At 34.1% G+C, this 20,478-nt stretch overlaps 1 protein-coding gene across 12 annotated transcripts in view; it reads right to left on the bottom strand.

The window, feature by feature from the left end:
* Positions 1–20,478, bottom strand: part of LOC128875607 (collagen alpha chain CG42342) — a 238,599-nt gene that overhangs the window by 41,802 nt on the left and 176,319 nt on the right. For 8 of the 12 annotated variants that reach the window (XM_054121318.1, XM_054121326.1, XM_054121321.1 and 5 more), the window contains 4 exons: positions 16,278–16,348; positions 13,603–13,690; positions 3,830–4,009; positions 2,122–2,227 (listed from right to left, as the gene is read on the bottom strand). In XM_054121318.1, coding sequence (XP_053977293.1) covers positions 2,122–2,227; positions 3,830–4,009; positions 13,603–13,690; positions 16,278–16,348 — 445 coding nt within the window. Of the gene's footprint in view, positions 1–2,121; positions 2,228–3,829; positions 4,010–11,876; positions 11,931–13,602; positions 13,691–16,276; positions 16,349–20,478 lie in introns of all 12 variants that reach the window. The other 4 variants (XM_054121319.1, XM_054121323.1, XM_054121320.1 and 1 more) reach the window with 2 other exon arrangements.

Here is a 20,478-nt window from a genome sequence, read left to right as displayed (position 1 = left end):
ATTAGTTTGCAACTTTTACTGCAACTTTTTGCGTACGTGGTTGACGCGAATGTAAATCGCTGCAATTACACTTGCAATTTCACACGCAATTTATCACCAAGGTTCGAGTGATACGGATCGTACGATCGATTTCTCGGCGTATCGCGGGACAGATTCGATGTCGTTAAAATTGTGCTAACATTTAAACGGTTACTACTGGGTTGCGCGTATACTGGTGAATATAGAATATTTGGGGAAGGTTTTAAAGACTTATTGACTGGATAAAAAATTGTTTAAACTTTTACTACGTTACGAAAATATTTCGAAGAATTTGCTTTAATATTATAATTGATAATTATTTACAAAGATTAGATTTTGTAATAATTAGTGGCTGTATTTGTTTGCTTGCGCTCTTTACCTTATATTGATTAGACCTTATCTTGTATTTCTGATACGTCTGTAATGCATATGCTGTACTTTTTTAATTATTGACCCGAAACTTATGGATATTTATTCTAAAATACCACCAAGTTTAATATCAGCCAGTGATTAAAAATATCTCTGTGAGTAATTTTTCAAAAAGATTTGTATCGATAATTGATACCAACTGGGCACCAGAAATTTTTAATAATCCTTGATACTTTCTATTAAGCATTTTTATATCGAATTGCTCGAATATTATCAACACGTAATCCGCTGCATCATTAGTTATCAGCCTTCTGAGACCACCTCACTGTTATTGATAACTTGACTTGAGCGTAAAAAGCAAACATTCATAAGGAGAAGTCAATACCTGCGGTTCTCTCCGTAATTGTATGTATATTTAGAATCTACAGTACGTCCAGTTTAAGTGTGTACACACGAGTATTTCCCAAGCTGTTGCAAACACAAACATGTTTGCCTGGAAAATACAGATAGGATCCGGAGGAACCGATGGTATCACCGACAAGACAGTGTTTCCTTGTATGATAGACTGCAAATATTTATGCAAATTCATGTCTTTATATACACAGATGAAGAACAGAAATGTAAATTAAAGGATATTTTGACGTCTAAATATTGTTACGAGTATTATATTTTTTACATTCAACGTATTTATGCATTTGTATATATCCTTGGATATATCTGTATATTTACATTTATCATAAATGCATGAATATCAGCAGTTTAATGATACTAAATCGAAAACATAGGTATACTTTTATATTATAAATTAAAAGCGTTAAGCATTGTATAATAGTAATCGCCAATATTTGAAAACATAGAACCTACTATATACATTTCACGATTTTTTATGGTCTACTTATTGAGATATTATATTATGATTGCTATATATACGGAAAAAGTTTCACCATTTTAATATACATATTCTCTTATGTCATTTGTCAAGTATACATTTATGCATATATGTAAACATATATATAAATATATAAATAGATATGCATAAATGCTCACCTAACAAATGATACAAAAGAATATTCTAAAATGATGCAACTCTTTTATAAGAAAAAAAGAACTTGCTTTATGATAAATCTCGTTTTAATTCCTGTACAACTAAAGATGAAGCAAATGTTAGTGTTCCCACAAAATAAGTTTTATTTGATCATAGATTTCTCACGTTCATTGAAAATGTTAAATATTGCACAAGTATGAATGTTTACTATCGTACTCGATTAAATTATTTCTACGTATGCACAGATGTGTCTCAAAAGGATAAACAAATAGAATTCCACCTGCCACTGATAACTAATAACGCAGTTAATACTCCGAAGTTCAAGCCTAAAGTATTTTTACGCCTGGATAATTAATAGACTGCGACTGTTTACGCAAATTCATATTATCAAAGGTACAGAGAAGAATAGTATGTTTCAATTTCTACACGGTATAACACATATATTATTATTGTTTATATTTTTTTTTGCATTTTTTTTTACATCGTTATTTATACTGAAATATTTGGAATTGCCATAAATGCATAAGCATCCGCAGTCTGGTAATAATCTTAAAAGTTTTCTTCGTCTGAGAGTCGGAAATCATAAATTCATACAGTCTCGAGCAGCCGTCAACCTGAGCTGCTTGAATATATTATGCTCACGGCTATCAGTCTCGAGAGAATTAAAATTGTACCGCCTATATGCTTACCAGGTGGTCCTGGAGGACCAGGAGGTCCTTCGAATACTCCAGTTGCAAACGGTTCGCCGGATATGGACGTCGTTAAACCACGGTCGCCTTTATCGCCCCTGTCACCCTGCGAATAATGTAATTTCGATTAATGAACGTCGTAGCTTTGGAACGACGCTAACAATGGCCCTGATAAAGTAGGACAAGTCGGGTTATCCGACCTCGTTGTTTACGATGGAAGAACTTTCGGAGGATTCGAGAACGGTTCGTAAACTTCGAACTGCTCTGTTATACCATCGCGAATTTCTATAACATAGCTAAGCTACATCCACCAATTAATTTAACGCAAAAACCAGCAAATGAGACGTCAGATCTCAACAGAATTACGAGGGTACCGTCAATTTGTGAATTTTACAAGAGGTCGAAGGAGTTCGATGATATTTTATTTGTGACCAAAAGTGATTGTCGTTAGGTCAGTTTGCAACAGGCTTGGATAAATTTTATTTGGATCGATAATATAAAATAACAATTTAAGGTAGCGAGTAATTTCGATCACTGGTAGTTTATTTATCTTGAAAGTAACTTTTGAGGAGTAAGTTTATTTTATGTCCAAATTGAGCGAGTTATTTTCAAATCATTTTATTTTACTTTATTCAAATATTCTGCATAATTTAGAATTTTAAACGTTGCGATTGCATTGCGAGTATCGATTGTGTATTAATGGTTGTATGTATCCAGTCAATCAATATTTGTTTAGTATCGAATACGAACAGTTTAGCATAATAGTGAAATTATTGCTTAGGGGAATTACTATTTGTTCGAATAAAAACTTCAATAAATAATTACTTTTTGTGATAGAGAATCATTTAGTTGTTCAAATAAATTAACGCAGAATTATTTCAGAACAACATCCAGTCAAATAATGGCATCATAACTATTTAATCATTTAAATAGTTATTTCTCGAATATTTTATGCAAATAATACTCAAGCTTGAATTGTATTCATCTAGTTAAGTTAATCTTTAGCTTTGTTCGTGGTCCGTATAGATCAAGGTTCATTCTTTATTGAATGTCGCATGATTATTATTATTATTATTATACATTGAACGCGTATATTGTTTGATTTACGTTATTAAAATTCACACTGTTTCAACTGAGCTGTGCAATTTTTTTCTTACTTGTTTTGGCTATGGTTATAACGAACCATAAGTACAAATTTCATCGCAAACATGAACATAAGATGAAGATCATAATCTTCTTTGGGAATTAATTTTGAGAAAATAAATGCAGATCCTGACATTTCTTTTTAGATTCTATTTATATGCATCTTTATCATTAGGAAAATATTTTTGTTAATTACGTGAATATATACGTTTTAACAATGCAACTGCATATAAGCTACCGAGGGATTATTTTTAAAAATTTCCTTATAGATGGACACACGAGTCACTCTAGGACAAATTTAAATCCTCTAATACGTTCATTGCCAGACTAATACTTGTGAAAAATATGAGGCTAACATTTCGTATCTACACAGCTGAAACTTATTTTTATTCAATCTAAAGTTGTACTTATTTTTACGACTTCGCCAAAGAAACTTCGCTGTTCAGAATCAATTAGCGAAAAGCCCTGTCACGTATACATGGATGACCAAGCGATCAATGTATTAAATTGTCACCGACGATTACGACTGTTGAACGTTCGGTGTAAAAGTTGAGCGACAATTTACCTTGGCACCCTGAAGCCCTGGCGTTCCAGGCGGACCAATCGGTCCGATCGGTCCTGGTGGTCCTTTTTCGCCTGACGGGCCGGCGTCGCCTGGAACTCCTTGCCTGCCTTCGTGTCCAGGAAGCCCTTCGGGTCCTGGGGGGCCCGGTGGCCCCGGCGGCCCAGGTTCTCCTGGCTCTCCCTGTTACGTTCCAAGAGCGTTACGTCGTTACCGCTTTCTTCCGGCGAGAGCCCTCGACAAGAGTGTCTCTCGGTGCTCGTCGGTTTGTGCCACAGACGGAGGGAAATGGAAAAGGAGCAACGGAGAAAACTCGTCGATGGTGATTACGAACAGAGGCAGACAGAAGAATAAAGGGGAGAGAGAGAGAGAGAGAGAGAGAGAGAGAGAGAGAGAGAGAGAGAGAGAGAGAGAGAGAGAGAGAGAGAGCTGTCGGTTCAGAGAAAAATGGTAAACAGGTGGAAGAAGATTGCGGACAGAGGCGAAGAAAAAGCACGCGGAAAAACTGTGCGTGGAAACGAAAGCATCGGTGTGTTGTGTGTTTGATAAGTACTCTGCAATAATTATGCAAAACGTGTCTGGTTAGGAGGGGTGGAAAACGTAGTCGCAAATTGTGACATTTGGATGTCAGGGTATGATATTGATCGGGTGTTTGATAAAGTTTCAACGTTCAATGCTTACGTAATAAAAGAGTTTTCCAAAAGGAGCTAGGGGATGTTTTTTAATAACGCAATATGCTTGGTTATTTTATTTAAAATGCAAGTGCATGTAATATAATTAAATGTGAGAGATGGTATTTAAATGGTCTTTTAATGTATTTTAATTAAACGAATATATGATTTTAATTAGACAGACGGTAACAGACGGTGTTTAGGTTTTTGTTTATTTCTGTGTAATGAAAGTACACATAAGTTTCACAAGTATTCGTACCCCTCATATCTATTGAAAAAATTTGTGTAAATTAAAACATTGGTTTGATGTTTCCAAATAAAGTCATTATAAAACAAGGTAAGTCATTTAAAACAGGGATTCGCGCCCTTTTAGCGATAGAAAAAAAAGTATCGAAGAAGAGTTGTTAGATATCGAGGGGCACGTAACGCGGTGCCAATAACTTTTTTATCGGTGAAAGCGTAAGGGAGATATGAAGGTCGACTATGTTTTTTTTTAAATATGTATATAAATACATAAGCTGGTGTTTAAATGCTATTTTATTGTATTTTAAATGAAAATAGATATAATTATATACAAATCTGGAAGATGGTGTTTAAGTGCATACCACGATTACCCTGACAGACGTATTATTGTTATTAAAAAACAAAACCCTAAAGCTCTTTTTAAAAAACCCTTTAGAATACTAGTGTGCTGGACGGATTATTTTATCCATTTTTGATACAGGATAAACACCTCGATAAAGATCACAGAAGCGATTCTACTCGCAGACCTTTAACAAGTATGGTTACCGATTTTGTCCCTATTTCTCAATATACCATAATCAGAATATGTATTATCTATGATTTGGCGAACTATTTCTAAAGGAAACAAGTTCAAACATAATCTAATTCGAACTACATTTAATTATAGATTATTCGACTCACCTTTGAAACACTCTCAATTGTATATAATTAATAGCAAATCGAAAAAGGTCATGTTTGAGCTCATTTATATTAGGAAAAGCATATCAGGTGAGTTATCATTTACCAATCCTACTGCAGCAGTTCGTTTCGCCACGTGTGATTTTGCGTTGCCTCGATAAAAGAAAACTCTACTGTGAGCTGGATAAAGCTGTCCGTTATGGTTGCAGCGCTAATTCCACATGCGTCAGTTGTTCAGAACAGACTTCTGCAATTAGATTCTGTCGAGTCTCGACCTCAAAGTGTATAACTTCGATCGTAGGCCACACTAAGCACTCGTCAAGGCAACCACACGAAATGCAATATCTGAATTTTAATGAAATTTTGTAGGTAAATTGAGAACTCCAAACTATTTCACTCGTGATTGGGCATAAGCGTTTAACAACAACGATCGTCATCGCTTGAGTATTTTATCAAATCAGGTGCGTATTTAAATTACGATAAACCTCCAATTATCTTCAATTATAAGGCAAAGTTCAATTGGAGTATAATAATGATTTCTATTTATTCTTATTCAAAACTTTGTATTAATTGTGTATAAATTGTTTGGCTTTATAGAAGTAAAATAAAGAATAATTATTGTTATTAATGAAGGAAACCAAATCGATGTATCAAATTCACTAAATTGAATTTTGTCCAATATATATTTAATATAAGATTAGTAATTTCAATGTGCAATTGAAATTATTAAATTTGTGCAATATTATAAAGTTAAAATAAAATGAAATGATGGAAACCAAATGAGTGTAGAAATGCATCATTAATAGAAAATTCTCCTAAAATTCGTTAAATTAAATTTTGTTCGATTTGTGCTTAATGTAAAATTAGTAATTTTAATGTGAAATTGGAATGGTTAAAATCATGCAATATTATAAAGTTTGTTAACGAATAATTTAAAGAACAAATGTAAAAAGAATTAGCTTTACGGTGTGTTATTTTATTGAAACAGCTTTGATTTAGACCTTTATTTTTAACTTTAGCAAGAGGTCTGAAAGAAGGAACATCTGTGTGGACCCTCATCACCAGATTTTGAGGAAACTTTGCAAGCTTGGAGGGTTGCCAAAAATAAAGGACAAGTGTTTTCTTTTATCTCGGTAACTCAAGTTTAAGAGTTCAAACTTCCCTTCGATGTTTCACCCCTTTATGTTATCTTAAAAATTGTTGGAGATACAAGGAAACTTCTCAAATAAATTCTTTGTTGCTTTAGCCAGAAAAATTACGTTGTATACGTAAATAAAAAAGATTGATAAAAGCACTAGAACAACATGAATTTCTCCTTTATTTTTGAAAGGACTGCGCAACAGTTATTCCTCTGATGAAAACATTATAATGTACATACAGTCAGTGTAATAAGTATTCGTACAGGAACCATTTATTTTAAATTGATTGCTGTACGAATACTTATTACACTCACTGTAGATGTTAAAATTCATAACTTCCCATTAAAATTATTAATTTTAAATTAAAAATCTCAATTTTATGTTTATATCCCCAATTTTATGACTGCACTAAACGAATATAATTAAATAGACCTAATAGTTTCTCCGAAAGTAAAACATTTGATTCTCTGTACAGGGTGTTTTTAAAATAGATTTGTTAATTATTCAATATACGTTTACTCATTTGTGCGATGAAAAAAATAATAATGAGAGCACGTTATTTTTTTTATTTAGATTTAGTTACTATTGCGATTGGTAGAAAGGGAATACTTCTTTATTATACTTTCACAATAATAGTGTACGAAGGTAGTTTCCACGCACAGTTTTGAGTTTTCAGAGCGACGTGCATGTGTCAGGTAACAACTGCAAGTAGTGCAAGTGTCTTTGTGCTGTAATACGGTGAAAGTGTATTCATTTATATTCCATAATCACGATTATAGATATGCTAATATCACAAACTGAAGTATAGGTAATTCGTCGAAAGTTTACAGGATCACCAACGCCTTCTATAAAAAGCATCATTCGATAATATCAGACCTGGTGAAATTTCAACTGAAAGGAAAATAAAAAACATCAATTCAACGAATTATTTCGTTATTATTGTATTTCAATTTTAACGACAGAAATAATCCTCAAAATGATGCAATATCATCCGATATAATTTTGAAGAACAATTTCACAATTATTCCAATAATTATCTCAAATAATAATAATAAAATATAGTAATGTGTTATTTGACATAATGTTTAAAATAATGTTATTTCAAAAGTGCCCAGGTCTGGATAATATACGAAATACGAATTCGTTTTACTACCTTCATCGATGCCCAAGTACAGGCTTCAAGTGGCCACACTTGAAACGTCGAATCTCACATCGACTGATAAATAAAAGCTAATAAGCAACATCAAATTTAACAGCTCCGTACACAATTAACTTTAATCGCGAATCAAAACACGATTACATTAATTACGTAAATCGCTGGTAATTACAAAAGTTTCGCGTACCGCGAGATGGTGGATTTAAATTACCGTCCCTGTTTGAAGTGAAAAGATGTGTGTGTACGTGCGTGTGTACACGTCAACATACGCATAAACCTACTCGCACATCTACGCAAAAGACTCGGTTGCGCATTCTTCTATCGAAAACACGTAACACATATATTCAGCGACACTTGGTTAAACGAAATAATATTTTTCTTATACTATACTCTACTTGCTCTCAAATTAATTAATTCTAGTTTTGTAAAACAATAGATCCCATTTAATGAAAGTATACGCAGTTGTCTTGAATATTCTGTTATTTGGTAAAAAAAAATAGTAATTATTCATTAAAAAGATTCAAATCAGTTTGCGTCACTTGAGTAATCGTACTCTTATTGTTGACTCTGTAACTAACAATAAGCCTTGCTTTTCTATTATTACTATGATGATTAGTAACTTGTGTAAGACAGAGAAATTCGCATGGTAAACAGTGTCAATATCAATTAGCCTATAAAACGAAAAAATAGGTCGATTAGTGCAACTGAATTTTGAAGAAATAGGAAAAATTAAAATTTCAAAAGAAGAAAGATATTTAAACAGGTAGATGTACAAAGTATTAATAAAGTATTTCCATTACACTACAGTAATTCCATTATACGTTGTTGTTTTGTTTTTACGTTTTATTTACTATGCGTTTATTCAAATGACGCAAGCTGATGTGTATCCTTTAGCATAAAGAATATCTTCAGATTAAATAGGAGATTAATCAAAATATCTAAATAGGGCCTATTGCTTTAGAAATATAGTATTAATTTCAGAATAAGTAGAAAATAATATAGTAAAAGATTGAATGCGTTTAATCAAGAGTCGCGGGTTGTACCATAGCGAGCTGAAAAGAAAGCTAGCAGCCTTTGTCTCCGCACGATCCTCACCTTTGATGATTTCGTAGCCCTTCTACTGGTCCCTATTTAGTCTTTTATTTCATGCGTTTCTCGTCTTCGTTAATTAGATACAACTAGAAACTCTCTAATGAAAGTCACGAAATAATGTCAAAGTTAGGTTCCGTCATTTTTCAGCTAATTCTGCGAAAAATTTGAAAATCATAGTGTTTTAACTTTCGTACGCTGAAGTCCGGGTCATTCTTCTGACGAATAAATATTGTTTACCTTCGCTTCCTAAATATTTTGTCCACGATCGGTAAAAGTTTGCGGAAAAGAAATAGTTCGTAAAAAGCATTCTTGAAAAACATGATTAAAAAAGGATATTTAAAAAAATATAGTAAGAAGTATAATACGATATAAGAATCTGCCTTGAGACTTTATTTTACGAGTTCAGACATAATGCAGAATTTCACAACCTTTTACCAATCGACAACGCCATAGGTGCAGGTTGTACTTGTACTGTAAACACTTGTGATGTGTGACAAACGTATGAATATATTTATTACTTGGCTGAAAAATGGCGGCAATTAATTAGAAATAGACAACGTTATTCCGTGACTCTGATTAGATATTTAGATTAAGTCTTTAAATACCACAATTTCGGCCAATAATATGCTAAAGATGCGCATGCGTAGAGGAGTGACTAACCTCCTGTTGGGAATCCGACCCGAATTCTTTTCGCTAATTTCCTTTCCAGCTCGCTATGCTACATCGTTCTACGCTTCCAAAAGATCACATATCCAAAAAACGGTGGAACGAGTAACATGCAGTACACGCACATGCGAGAGCACCTTTGTTCATACAGGTGCGTTCGATTTCGCGTGAGCTGCTTGGAGATAAACTAGCATGCAGAGAAAAACAGGGTCGTGCTTCGTTTTTCACGTCTCCAGGATGTTTCTTCGCATTTGTTTCGTCTGTTGTCGAACACACATCGTGCTTTAACATAGTAACTGAGGCGAATCCTGTCTGAGAGGCGCGAGAACTCTGTAAGAGACGCGTGGTTGTCCCTGCCATTTCATGGAACAACTTCTAGCTCGGAGGGTATACAAGAGCGATCGTCTTTGGGATTGGTCGGCGTCTAAGAGGCATCGAACGGAGGTGACGCCTCTTAGACAGGATTCATCCATTTAACTACGATAAAATTGAAACGAAAACGTATCGAAGCAAGAAGCTTTCGATTACTGTTACTTTCCTGTTCTGAAATTTTCGATTCTGTTACTGTATGCCTCTTAAACAGTTCTGATGCGAAAAAGAAAGAGAAAAGGTTACAGAATTATAGAGACTGTTCCAAAGTTACTGCACGGCCCTGAGGAAACGGGTATAATAGAGTGAAACGATACTTGGCATGAAATCGTAAAATAAGAAGGTGCTAGGTAAATAGATGTTTCGTTAAGAAAGGTCTAAAAAGAAGGCTCGACACGCTCCATTTTCTAAATCCCTCTAATAAGAGCGTTTCTCGAGACTTCTTTCACGCGTCGTCGATTCCCCAAGCAAAAGAATCTTCAATTCAAAATTGATTCGCGTTTGCGTTTAAAATTGGAGTAGCAGAACTGTCCCGCTTGTTCATCTCTAGGGTTTATCTTAGGTAAACTGTTGAAATTACGAATGTTAAATGACCGAGAATGCTCGAAAAATGCTATCTCGACGAATTTTAGTACACGGTGAGCGAGTTTAATTTTCGGACACTTTGCAAGTTTCACTTTGTCGCTTTTAACTCTCTCTGCGATGGAAGTAGTTGGTATGTAACTAGTAGACGTATATTTAACGAGATTTACTTAACAAAAGTGTAAAGTTTATGCGTTTAGTTAACATTTCTTGTACAATAAATTTCTAAGAAAACGATGTCTAATAGTTCACATTTTGTCAACTTTAATAGTAAGTTAATAATAATTATAATAAATACATATTTAATAATTTAATAATAAGTTATAACAACAAGTTAATTTCAACATCAATAACTCCTGCACTATGGAACTGTTCAAAAGCTTTTATAAACTTCACGTTAACTATAATTATAATATTATGTGATTATAATTATAATAATCACATAAATTTGTTAAATCAGACTGTTTCGTGTGTAATTTTACCAGGACTCCAAAAAATCGCTTCTACTCGTGATATAATTCGTAAAAGTAATTATGTATTTAAGAAGAAACATTATTTAACAGTTGGAGATTTATTTTATTTAGCAAATAAAATGATTTAACGATAAAGAAATTATATAATTGAAAATTTTTATTTTAAAAATGTTTTTATCATTCAATTAAAATTTGAAAATTTATTTAATTTATTAAGTGAAATGCTTTTAACCTCTTGAGGGACCACGCGCACATATGTGTGCGGTTGCATTTATATTGAAATTACTAGTAGTTACGATTGCAATACCTCTTAGAGTGAAAGAAAATGAACCATATTAAACAGAAACAGCATATTTGTATATTAAAATGGATTTACAAATAAAAATTTCTTTTTGTATTCGATTAGAACAAACAAAAATTCATTTAATTGACTCTCTATAGAACAATCTTTTTTCTGCAGACAACTTCCAAGGCAATTCCATTGATACTTCAAGTTGATGGTGCTGTCAACAGACAACAATATAAATTGTTGGTTATGAGTAACATATAATTAAAACGTACGTACGTCATCGTGTAAAAAGATTAAAATTATTTGAAAAATGTCTTTATATCAGCGTCTATTAAAAGTCGTTCCTCGAGAGGTTACTGAGAAATTATTCTATTAAATAAAAAAATGTTACAACTGACAAAACGAAGATCGCGTAGCGTCCGAATATTAAAGTTCCTCGACGTGGGTTCGGTTAATAGCCGTCGATAGTACAAATCGGAGATCGTATCTGCGTCAAATGCAGGTGGATAGAACGGGATTTATTGTTCCGTGAAATTGGCACTGATCGATTGAGCACACTGTCGCATCAAAAGAGCGGCGATTTAACAAATACCTGACCCGCGAGTAGAATACCAAATCGAATGCCTGGGGAATCGATGATAAGGAAACGAAAAAGGAGAGAGGAGGGGCTCCCAAAGAGCAGGCGCACTTACTTTCAGTTGTATGATGGTCTGCGCTGAGATATTATGCCCTTGCTCCTGAAGTCCCTAGAAGTAGGTCAACACTACGGGTAAAAACCAAATCGCTACCGGACCAAAACATAGGGGTAACGTGGGTGGGTGGGTTTTTGGGGGGTGGAAACCTAAAGTGGATCGTTTTGGGGTTATCTCGTTTCTCATTGCTCTTCCGAATCCAAGGCATGCCCAGAGATATACCTAAATACTGTAACTTAAAGTAAATACCATTACCAACCAAAAACCAAATACGACAGAGCGCGACGACATCACTTCGGTGTGATAGGTTCCTCGTTGTCAAATATTTTTAAACAATTAACTGGCATTTCAGTTCGCACACAAGAAAATGTTGTTTGATATCCTGTGCATCAATTTTGAGATTCAGTATTCAATTTAGTATTCTTTTCTCAATCGGCGTTTTATTGTATTTATTTGTTACACTTGTGTGTTCGATATTTGATTTTTTGTAAAATTAAATGCATGTGTATATTATGTATATTATCGTTGTATATGTGTATATGCATACGTGTATATTATCGTCACTGTATATTATTTTTGTACTATAAAGTACAATGTATACGTACATTATCGTTACGATATATTTTTGTTCACTGTACAATAAAAGGAACATGTACACTATTGTTACTGTATATTATAATTCACTGTAAAATAAAATGTATGTGTAGATTGTCGTTACTGTATATTATGTTTTACTGCACAATAAAATGCATGTGCATATTATCGTTATTGTACACTTTTGTTCACTGTAATGTAAAATGTATGTGTAGATTCTCGTTACTGTATATTATTTTTGTACTATAAAGTACAATGTATACGTACATTATCGTTACGATATATTTTTGTTCACTGTACAATAAAAGGAACATGTATACTATTGTTACTGTATATTATAATTCACTGTAAAGTAAAATGTATGTGTAGATTGTCGTTACTGTATATTATTTTTTACTATAAAATACAATGTACACTTATATTATCGTCACGATATATTTATTACCATAAAATAAAATGTATAGGTATACTATCTATTACTTTAAAACAAATTGTACATGTGTACTATTTTTACTGTATATTATTCCTTACAATAAAATAAAATGTGCGTGTATATTGTCGTCACCGTATACTAATTCTACTGTAAAATAAAAGAGCTATTCCATTAAACAAATATCTTCCATCCAACATTGCTCATCTACTCCCCTAAAGTACGCCCCAAAACCATGCTAGGATTCAAACAAACTTTCCCCTGGGTGTGAAACGTCCAACGTTAATTCCGCTAACGAAACTAGGAGACAACGGGGGCGTTTTCCACGCCGAAGCACGGTGTCGTCGCGCTTTGAACGAACGAGAACGCTACACCGAAAGCACCGTACGAGGCAACGACTAGAAATAGGACTGCGTCTAGGAGTGCGGAGAGAAAACTCGCCGGAGATAGAACTAGGAACATGGAAACAAAGTGTGGAGCGGCGGGAACGCTACTGGACGCCGGAGATCAAAGGAGAAAGCCCGACAACGGGTTGGCAAAGGAACGGTGAGGGGATAAGCGGCAACGGAAGAAGAAGATGAAGACGACGAAGAGATAGAGGAAAAATAAGAAGGGGTAGAAGAAGAAGCAGGAGCAGCGACGACGAGAAGAGATTTCTGAACCGCAACACGAGCCGTGTTGCCTTCCGAAGAGGCCGGTTACCTTCAGAGCGACGATTTCCGCATAGCCGAGCGTCCCGCCGCGGAGCGTCGTCACCGACCTCTTTAACCCTAATCCCTGTGCATTGACCCGTAGGCGAAAAGATGGTTTATATTGTTAATCTGCATCATCGAGGATCGATACGTCGTCGAGAAAAAATACACATTACACCTACGCGTTGGCTATCAAGAATCCGTATAAGAACGCTCGTCCATCTTGCGACGGATTTACGTTATTAACTGGTTGCGCTCGCGGTCGACGAGCGTAATCGCGACGTTCGCCAAATTCGTAAATTTGCTATGATTTTTCAGTGGTTTTTGTATAAGAAGTTTGCGAGCCGCTGGCATGTCGGGTTTCTCTTTATTTGTTGTAAATTGTATTTTTCGTTCGATGTAACTAATATTATTAATTGATTGTCGTTGATTGTTACTGTTTAACGGAGATCGATCGTGCGAGGATCAACTACTAGTCATTTTCCAGATAAAATTTTGTAAATACGTATTCTTATGTATAGTTTTCGATGGTGAATTAAATAGTGACGATGAAGTTGAATTTGAAAAAAGAATTTTTTATATCAGTTTTCATATAATTTAAAAAAAAAATAATCGTGTCACAAAATCCATACCCTTATTCATCTGAGAACTTTCATGTGTGCGATAATTAAAATTTCAAACAAAATTGTACGACCACACAAGGGAAGCACTAAATTATTCAATTTAAAAATATAACAGTTCTTCAAAAATGAAGTTATCCAAATCAAATCAGTAAGATTTTTTAAACACTACCCAATAAAAACAAACTTTATTACCATACAGTTTCAGATCAATTCCAAATAGGTCCACATTAATCTTCTAACTATATCCACGTAATCCACGTATAAATTCATGTATTCTATTTAGAAAAAAAGTAAGTTACAAAATATGAATGTATTTTAATCGAATAAAAATTATTAAGACAATTTTGAATTATATCGCAAAGATAAGAATTTAATTCTACTTTCGAAGGTCCACCATATTTCTTTCCCGATGTGTAGTCCAAGTAATGAGCTAGGTAACTCAAGCTTAAGAAAAACTACCTCAGATTTATAGATTACTCTAACCATTAGTACTGCCGTAACTTTTAATTCGTACGTCTACAGGTGTGTAAAGTGAAAGACACTTCTAATCGATTGAATTCAACCATCGCGTAGGGATCGTCAACGACAATCAATGATCTTGATATTCTTGGCATTCAGTTCCAAGCATAGTTAATTCTCTAGGTCGAAAATGCGGCTTTGGTTCCCCGGATGCACGGTATGCATATTTATGTGCAACGATTTATCGCAATTAGTGCAATCTCGACAGGCCGCTTGTTCGTCATCCGCGGCGCGAACCAATATCAAACGTTAGATCGTCTAACGAGCTAACGAGAAACATCGAAAGCCTGCGGGCAAAATTTTATACAAAACTCGTCATTGTTGTTTCTTTAATTACACACACACATAGGTAAAACGCTGCTTCAATCGAAGAACACGATAAAAGATTTCAATTTATTATCTATCACAACGTAACTTACATTTAGTATGCGTTCCTTTTTGTTCGTTTGGAATTCATTGCTTCTATAAATGATAAAAATAAGATGCTAGAAGATATAATTTACTGTTATAAAGCTGAATTAATTACATCTATACATAGTAAAAATACTTTTCTCTTTTAATGAGCGCAATTGTTGTTTGGCGCTATTCAGTGTCATTTCATGGCAATATATTTTCCAAGCCAAAATTTAATTTTGTTTTTGATTTTTATGCGAATATAATGCATTATTTCTAAGTCATTTCTCTCTGATGGATTAAAAGTTACACTCCTATCAACGCTCAATTTTGTATAATAGTAGGAGGAGATCGTCTAACTTGAACCATTTTAGACATTTGTTTCCTTATTTTAAAAAATTCTACTATTTTCTTACTTCAAGTGTAGTAAATTCAAATATTGGTTTCATTCATAAATAATAATCCCATTGAAAGAAATTTTTAATTTGCTCGTTAAATGTTGATTATGAAATCGATTAAGATTTATTATGCAACAATACATTTGGAAATAAATTATATGTTATAAAACGGAAGTTACTTATGAATAAACCTACGCACAATAATTCCATACTACCGTGAAACAAAATATTCAAGATGGCCCAATTCAAACACCTAACTCCAACACCCTTTCAATAATGCCAAAAAACAATTTTCCCGAGGACCTTCATTCCAAACAATGAAGGAACAATTTCTTTATTACAAATTCCGATGCATACAGCACGAACAATCGTGTTATAAAATATCACAAAGAATTCAACAATATTCTTCGTTTGAAACACGTCTCCGTCGATACGTCGAATAAACAATATTTCCTTTGCCCAGGAAAACGTATCGTTTTATCCTCTGCTATTTCTTTGTCTGCCTGCTCATCTCTCTATTCCTTTTTTTGTCATTTTCGAGTTTGTAGTCGCGTGCAAGCATGTATATGCGACCTTACGCGACGTGAAATTTTATAAAATTGGCCTCTACAGAGCGGTAAACAGACGGGAGAGCTCGATGCAAGAGTAAAACGATGCGTTCTCGCTTCACGTATGTGGACGTGTGCCATTTCAAGGCAGGAAAGTGCGCTGACGCGCTCTTTCAGTCACGCTAGATAGCGTAGTTAGATACCTTTACTGCAGAAAAGACGTCAAACCCTGGACTTCCCAGTTCGCCTTTCTGCCCCTTCTCACCCTCTCGGCCCTGCAAACGAAACATACCGTTGTATTTTGTGGAAAAATATTAGCTCGACTGGAAAAAAGAAAACATTGTTAGAAACGTTTCAAAAGTTGGACCTTCTATGTTATTTTACTTGCAAGAGGTGAATGGTATTTCACGTTTGAGGCTACGGTTGCCAACTACAGCAGTATGAAAAAATACCTCACTTCTTTGTATGTGTTCATATGCAATCAATTATACATATAGTGTACTTTATCTTCTACAAATAACAGAAAAGTCATAAATATGTATACCGATGCTCTTATGATTTAATTAATAATATTGGACTAGTCAGGATCTATTTCTCGTTTTAACATGAAACGAAAAGTCCTTTTCCATTTTGCAATCCAAGGCTTCGTTATCGAGATACAAGCAGTTAAAGTTTTCGAGCACGCGACAATTTATTATATATGTATTATTAAATCACGGTATATCATCCTTGTCATTTTTGAAAATGGTTATCAACCGTAATTAAAAGAGCATTTTATACTCCTCTATCGTGCTGCACAAATTATTCGTTATCTTATAAAATATATCTTTCTGTGTTTGCACAATATTGCAAGGCTATTTCCTTAATATATTCGTAGAATACTGCTCACGATTAGACTGCGGATATTTATGCAAATTCACATTTTCGCAGATATAGAAAAAAAATTGAAATTTAAGTGAAAGCATGTACTATCGTCTAAACGATGTAGCGCGTATTTCTTCTTGATATTTTATATATTTTTGCAACTGTGCACATTATTATTGATTTTTACATATTTTCATTTGCCATAAGCGCATAAACATCCGCAGTCTACTCATGACATACGAAAGTAAATTGACTCGAAAGAAAAGTCAGTCCTGTTGGTGGTAGAAGCTTCGCGAATACGAGCCCCCAATCTCAACATAACACTTATCTTGATGTTATAAATACTCTATAATTTTTGCACTTTATACTGGCATAGTCTGTATTTTTTCGTGTTTGCATCGATTCTATTATAATGTTTCGTTCTTGAATATGTCTCTGAAGCAAAGAGTCGAAACGAAAAATTCAAAGCTTGTATATAGATCGTTCCTGGTTATTTTTAGTTGTTAAACAGATGTTGTTTGATGAACTTTTGATATTGCTTCTGGTATGCGTGATACCATCAGCAATCGCTACCCAACGGAGCGAAGAAAGAGTTCACTCAATCAGGATGGGAGAGAGGTCCCCAAGTGGATTCTTCCTGGCTCAGTGTGGACTCATTCTGAGTTTTTAATTTAAAGTTTTCGTCAATATTCGAATGAAAAACACTTAAGATAATTTAAAACTTGGAAGAATCGCTCGCAGTTCGCAAACTAAAAAGAGCTTGCAAATAAGATATAGAATGATCAAGTCTGTGCATAAATATGCCAATTAAAAATTGAAGTATATCATAATTCAGGATATTATATGATGCTTAATTATTTTCTGTTTACTCATTCCGATATAACTTAAATTGTTGAAATTGAATTTTACTTGGTGTAAAACAAATATTTATGCAATAACAGTTTCATTTCAGGTTAATCGATAAATTATTCAGTAAGAATAATTCTTATCTGATCGATATTAAATGTTCATCACTTAACAATAAATTACAATGACGCAATAACAGTAACTCTATTGCCAGAAGGTAATTGTACTTGATTCACTTGCTTTTAATGCTCAGTATATTTTATAATTATATCATATAATTCTATTGAAGATAAATTGTCAGTTGAAAGTTATAATAAAATGTTCGTTAACAAGATTGAGTATTCGACTTGTGCTAGACTGGTACTGGACATTTTTTGCAACAGAAGCTGAAACATCAACGCGTAATTCTCCAATGGTCACAACAGAAACTTCTAATAATATTAACCCAATATTTTATGGTTTCTTCAAACAGTTGCTGCGTACACTGTAGTTGAAACAATCGATCGACCCCCAAGGAAGCACACTCCACGGTAGAAAAGAATGTAGTTTGTTTCTTGGAAGTAAAATGATTACCCAAAGTATTAGATACAGATATCAGGAATGCCTGCTCCACAACTGTATACTGTTGATACTGCATGCACAGTCACAATCGACTCGAACCAACCGACATGTATCGAGAGGGTACCTCGAGAATAAACATCTGATATTTGCAATCCACTCGTTCCCTCTTATTCTCCACCCTCTGGTCTATCTCCGTTTGTGCGAGGTCGGAAAGAAAGACTTTACGAAAATTCAAATCAAATTTGTTTAATCGTAATTGCTATTTACTCATTAATTGATTAAATAGCATTTATTGTCTCCATTACAATAAATATGTATGGATCTTACATATTGCACAATATAAGTATTGTGATGACTATCTGATGACATTTTTATTATTATTCTTTTTCTAAGACATAGATTACAAGTGTACTGTGATACTCGTAGAAGAAGAAGAAGAAGCTAGATGTAGTGACTATTAAAGTTAATCTAATACACTCATCAGGCTGAAAGGTACAGTGTATTGATACATTGTAATAAAGATCAGGTTGAGGACTTAGAAGATTGGTATTTTTATGTACCAAAATGACGACTATGTATATCCGTTTAAACTAGAATTATAAATAGACTGCGGATGTTTATGCAAATCCATATTTTCACAAATACAAAAAAAGAATTGAAATTGAAATGAAAGTGTATCTTACACTCTAAATGATATGGCATGTATATTTTTGCATTTGTGCATATTCTTATAAATTTTCTCATATTTTCATTTGACATAAATGCATAAACATCCGCAGTCTAATTATGAATGATTTATTGAAGGGGCACAGAATTAATTTCTACACCTACTATATATAAATAATACTATAGTATAGTACATATACAGCATAATAACCGCTATACATCACATTTATTTGATCAACACAGATTTATGTAAGTGCAATGTAAGCTTTCCATGGTGGTCTAAGACTTTTGCGCAGTATTGTACAACGCCTGTCTGTTGTTATGTGTACTCGATTGACCATTTTCCCGGAAGAACGCTACGGGCTGTGTAGTACCTGTCGTTCCAACATATTTATGGTTGATAGGCGAAACGACATTGCTCGTGTTTCTTACGTTTCTCTGCATCGAACATAAATTCGCGATTCTTCGATCGAGTTTTACCGCGGCGCTGCGAGGTTTAACAGACCCTTTCGCTTTAGCAAAATGGGATTTCTTTTCAGAGTTAGAGCTGCTCGAACGAGCAAAGCATTTACAAACACTCGCATGACGTGGAAGTACACGTTTCACGATGGAAAAGCGATGTATATTTGATTGCGGGACGTTACAGTATTTCCTTGAGAAATATTCGTGATTCTAGACTGGCGATGAATTTTTTTTTGCTTTTGTTTTGGTAGCGTTTATATTCCGGGAATCGACTTTGTGTTAAATGGGGCTTCTAGGTATCGATGATTTCTGCCGCCAGTCGACTGGAGTATAAAATTCACTTTCATTTCAATTTCAATTCTTTTTCTGAATTTGTGAAAATATGAATTTGCATATACATCCGCAGTCTATGTGTAACTCTAGTTTAAACAGATATACCTACTCGTCATTTTGGTACATTAAAATAGTCATTCATTTGGGATATACGATTTATTGACTGTTTGTTACTGGCGTCAGTAATTATTGCTTCATTTTAATGGTGCCAGCTAACTCCGAAGCAGATGTAATATTTAGCGCCACTAATAACTGCGCATGCAAAGTACACTTGCTTTTTATTTTACTAGCGCCAGTAATGTATCATATTATGGCGCCACTTTACTGGCGCCAAAAAAAATAAGATACGACTGTACTATTAAACAATACTAATCAACGTGCCACCGAAGTGTATCTATCTTTTATTTTGTTAATATACTAATTACTGGCGCCAATGATGATTTGATTCACTCATTTTTATACGTACGTTTTCAATTAGCGATGCCTATATTCCGTTTTTCGTTATCACAAGCCTCACTTTAACTATTATAAAATCGATCTATAATTCTTCTCAACTTTTCCAAGCTAACCTCTTCGAAAAATAAATTTCGGTAACTGGAATCGAGGTCGGCGAAAGAATAGATTTGGGAGACCTGCCATCAGTTTTCTCGTAAAAGGGAATCCCTCCATCTCT

The sequence above is a fragment of the Hylaeus volcanicus genome, chromosome 4 (genome assembly GCF_026283585.1).
Source record: "Hylaeus volcanicus isolate JK05 chromosome 4, UHH_iyHylVolc1.0_haploid, whole genome shotgun sequence".
Taxonomy (NCBI): Eukaryota; Metazoa; Arthropoda; class Insecta; order Hymenoptera; family Colletidae; genus Hylaeus; species Hylaeus volcanicus.
This window is presented reverse-complemented; position numbering and strand designations above follow the sequence as displayed.